The 2,492-nt window shown below is 40.7% G+C and overlaps 1 protein-coding gene across 2 annotated transcripts in view; it reads right to left on the reverse strand.

The window, feature by feature from the left end:
* rnf168 (ring finger protein 168) overlaps positions 1-1,986 on the reverse strand; it is a 6,497-nt gene extending 4,511 nt beyond the window's left edge. Inside the window, exons 1-3 of one of the 2 annotated variants that reach the window (XM_016528789.1) lie at positions 1,887-1,986; positions 802-1,209; positions 628-698 (exon numbers count right to left, since the gene is read on the reverse strand). In XM_016528789.1, the coding sequence (XP_016384275.1) occupies positions 628-698; positions 802-1,135 (405 nt within the window). In that variant the 5' untranslated portion in view covers positions 1,136-1,209; positions 1,887-1,986. The other variant, XM_016528790.1, reaches the window with a different exon arrangement.
* Positions 1,987-2,492: the final 506 nt, after the last annotated feature.

The raw sequence follows: 2,492 nt of genomic DNA on the forward strand, positions 1-2,492 counted from the left end.
TGTTTACAGTCTGGTACAAAAAGTGGTTTTGGTCTATATAGCTAATTTTGCCCTTCATGACAACTGTGAGGGGGGTGAATTTTTTTATAACTCATCCGTTTAAATTATATTAAGCCTTAAAGTTCTGCATAATTAAGGGCGTGGCCACTTGAGTGACAGGTGGATTGCCGCTGCTGTCACCACCGTCGAGCTAGGTGGGCGTGGTTTCAACAACCAGCTCCCGCCTCTTTGCCCATCTTCGATTATCCGGGAGTGACGCGCGGTGACGTGCTGCCAAGATGGCGACGGCCGCCTCCGCCCACTTTTGAGCTTCAAAAACTCTCTTCGGAACCCTACGGGTGACGTCACGGACACTACGTCCATGTTTTTATACAGTCTATGGTAGAGATCAAGGTTTCCCCGGTAACGGCTGTACACAAAGCAGCGTTCCGCTCAAAAAAACACTGCTTTATCAGACATTACATGCAAGATTAAATGAAAATGACATCCAATTTTCTGAAGACAGTCGGTTTCCTTCAGAAATACAGTGATATAAAATCACTCTGTAATAGTGTGCATTCAGTTAGGTGCAACTGCCCTTTCACTGGCTAAAAATCCAATGCATTTTAACCGTCCTGAATCTCTCACCTTACTGATCTGATCCTCATACTCTTTCCTCACCTCTCCCGGCTGACACACGCGAGGTCTCGGAATCGTTACTGTGGAAAAAAAGATTGCACAAGTAATTAAAATCAATGCAAAATGCACGAAAGTGAAACTTAAAATCAGCACATATTGCTTCAATCAAGCTACGCTCTGTACCAGCATCATCGTCGTCCTCGATTCCCTGCACTCTCCGCTCACACTGAGTGGGGAAAGCATCCTGTATGCGTCTCCACAGCTCCACATTCACCAAGGTCTTGTTGCGGCTGTTGAGTCGCGCCCAAGTGGACACGCGTTTTCGGCAAAGCGGACAGCACATGTTGGATTTGTCCACGGTTTCCAGAAAGCAGGGTTTGCAGAAGGTGTGCATGCAGGGCAAAGTGACGGGCTCCAGGAATATGTCCAGACAGACTGGACAAAGGCAGTCTGAACGTTTAAGACCCCCGGAGCTTTCTTCAACCGGACCAGTGTCCAGTCCAGACACAGGCGGCATTCTGCGGCCCGTCTCTATACGTCAGTGTGTGAGGTTTCTCTCTCTCGGGTTCAAGAGCAGCATATGACAGTCAGCTGAAAGACAAAACAACAGCAACAATTATTACCTACAACAAGAGTATGGCCTAGAAATGCACTGCATTAGATTCAGGGTTTCCACGATCGAAGCACGGCAGGATTTGCATGGGAAAATATACACAACATACAGAGTTTTCATGAGACTGCAAAGCTTGAGAACTCATTCATTCAAATTACACTTCTACATATGAACTGCTTATTCAGATCAGCAAATCAATACCTCAGTAACCATCACACGTCTGCAATCATGCACATCAAATAGTTAACTAGCTATTAATTTTAAAATTAATATGTCATAGGTGTAACTTTTACTATATTAAAACATCCACAGCAACGAATTGTTAAGTAAAAAGATTTTGAGAGTTTTGTTTACATGGTCTAAACATCAGTTCTCATGCACAATTTATATATGACATTAACCTGTGCGAATTATACCACAAGACGTCCAAAAATGCTTATTTTATAAGCCTTTTCAATTCAAATACATTGTTAGATTGCGTCCAAATGAACTGATTACTTTATATGTTATTATGCTAACTCACATCCGGAGGCTAACGAACTAGCAACTTTGTGGAAGTGAGAGTATGGGTAACATTGATGTAAACCTTTCATTATTAAAAGCAGTTAACGCCTTAGTTGTTAAAATTTAAATTGTATTACAAATTCACACTTACTTGTTTATTTCTAACGTTAGGCCCCAAAATATTTTGCGCCCTCCTACTCGCGCATGTGAAGCCATGAGCGCCAATGACAGAACTGCCTTTCAAAATAAAAGTCCTTCGGTTTTACTGTGGACTGCTAGCTTTGTACCAGATCAAGCTATAGAAGAACGCACATTAAAGAGTTAAAAATGCTCTTCTTCATTTGATATTGGTTTGATGAAGCGTTGCCAGAAGATTAAATACGTTTTAAAAGCTTAATAGTCAAATGTTTCATAGGCGGGAAGCCTGAGATACAGTCAGAGAGACCATTAAAAGAAAGAAAGAAAGAAAGAAAGCAGTCTAATGGTTTCCACTTCAAATACCATTACAAACATTACAAACCATCAACTTTTAACCATTAAAACATTAAAAAATAGTTTTCTGTAGTGTGTTTTGGGACATATTCCATTAGGATGTATTAGTTTTAACAAGCCACCAATAGAAACCAACAAGGTTCATTACAGTTTCCATTAAAACCAATACAAGTGCCATTATAACCAGTAAAATCATTACAAATTTTGTGATGGTGTCTATTGTTGTTTTTTTGTTTTGTTTTTCAGCAGGGATTAGCTGAAGGAT

The sequence above is a fragment of the Sinocyclocheilus rhinocerous genome, unplaced genomic scaffold, assembly GCF_001515625.1.
Source record: "Sinocyclocheilus rhinocerous isolate Xijiao unplaced genomic scaffold, SAMN03320098_v1.1 scaffold2256, whole genome shotgun sequence".
Taxonomy (NCBI): Eukaryota; Metazoa; Chordata; class Actinopteri; order Cypriniformes; family Cyprinidae; genus Sinocyclocheilus; species Sinocyclocheilus rhinocerous.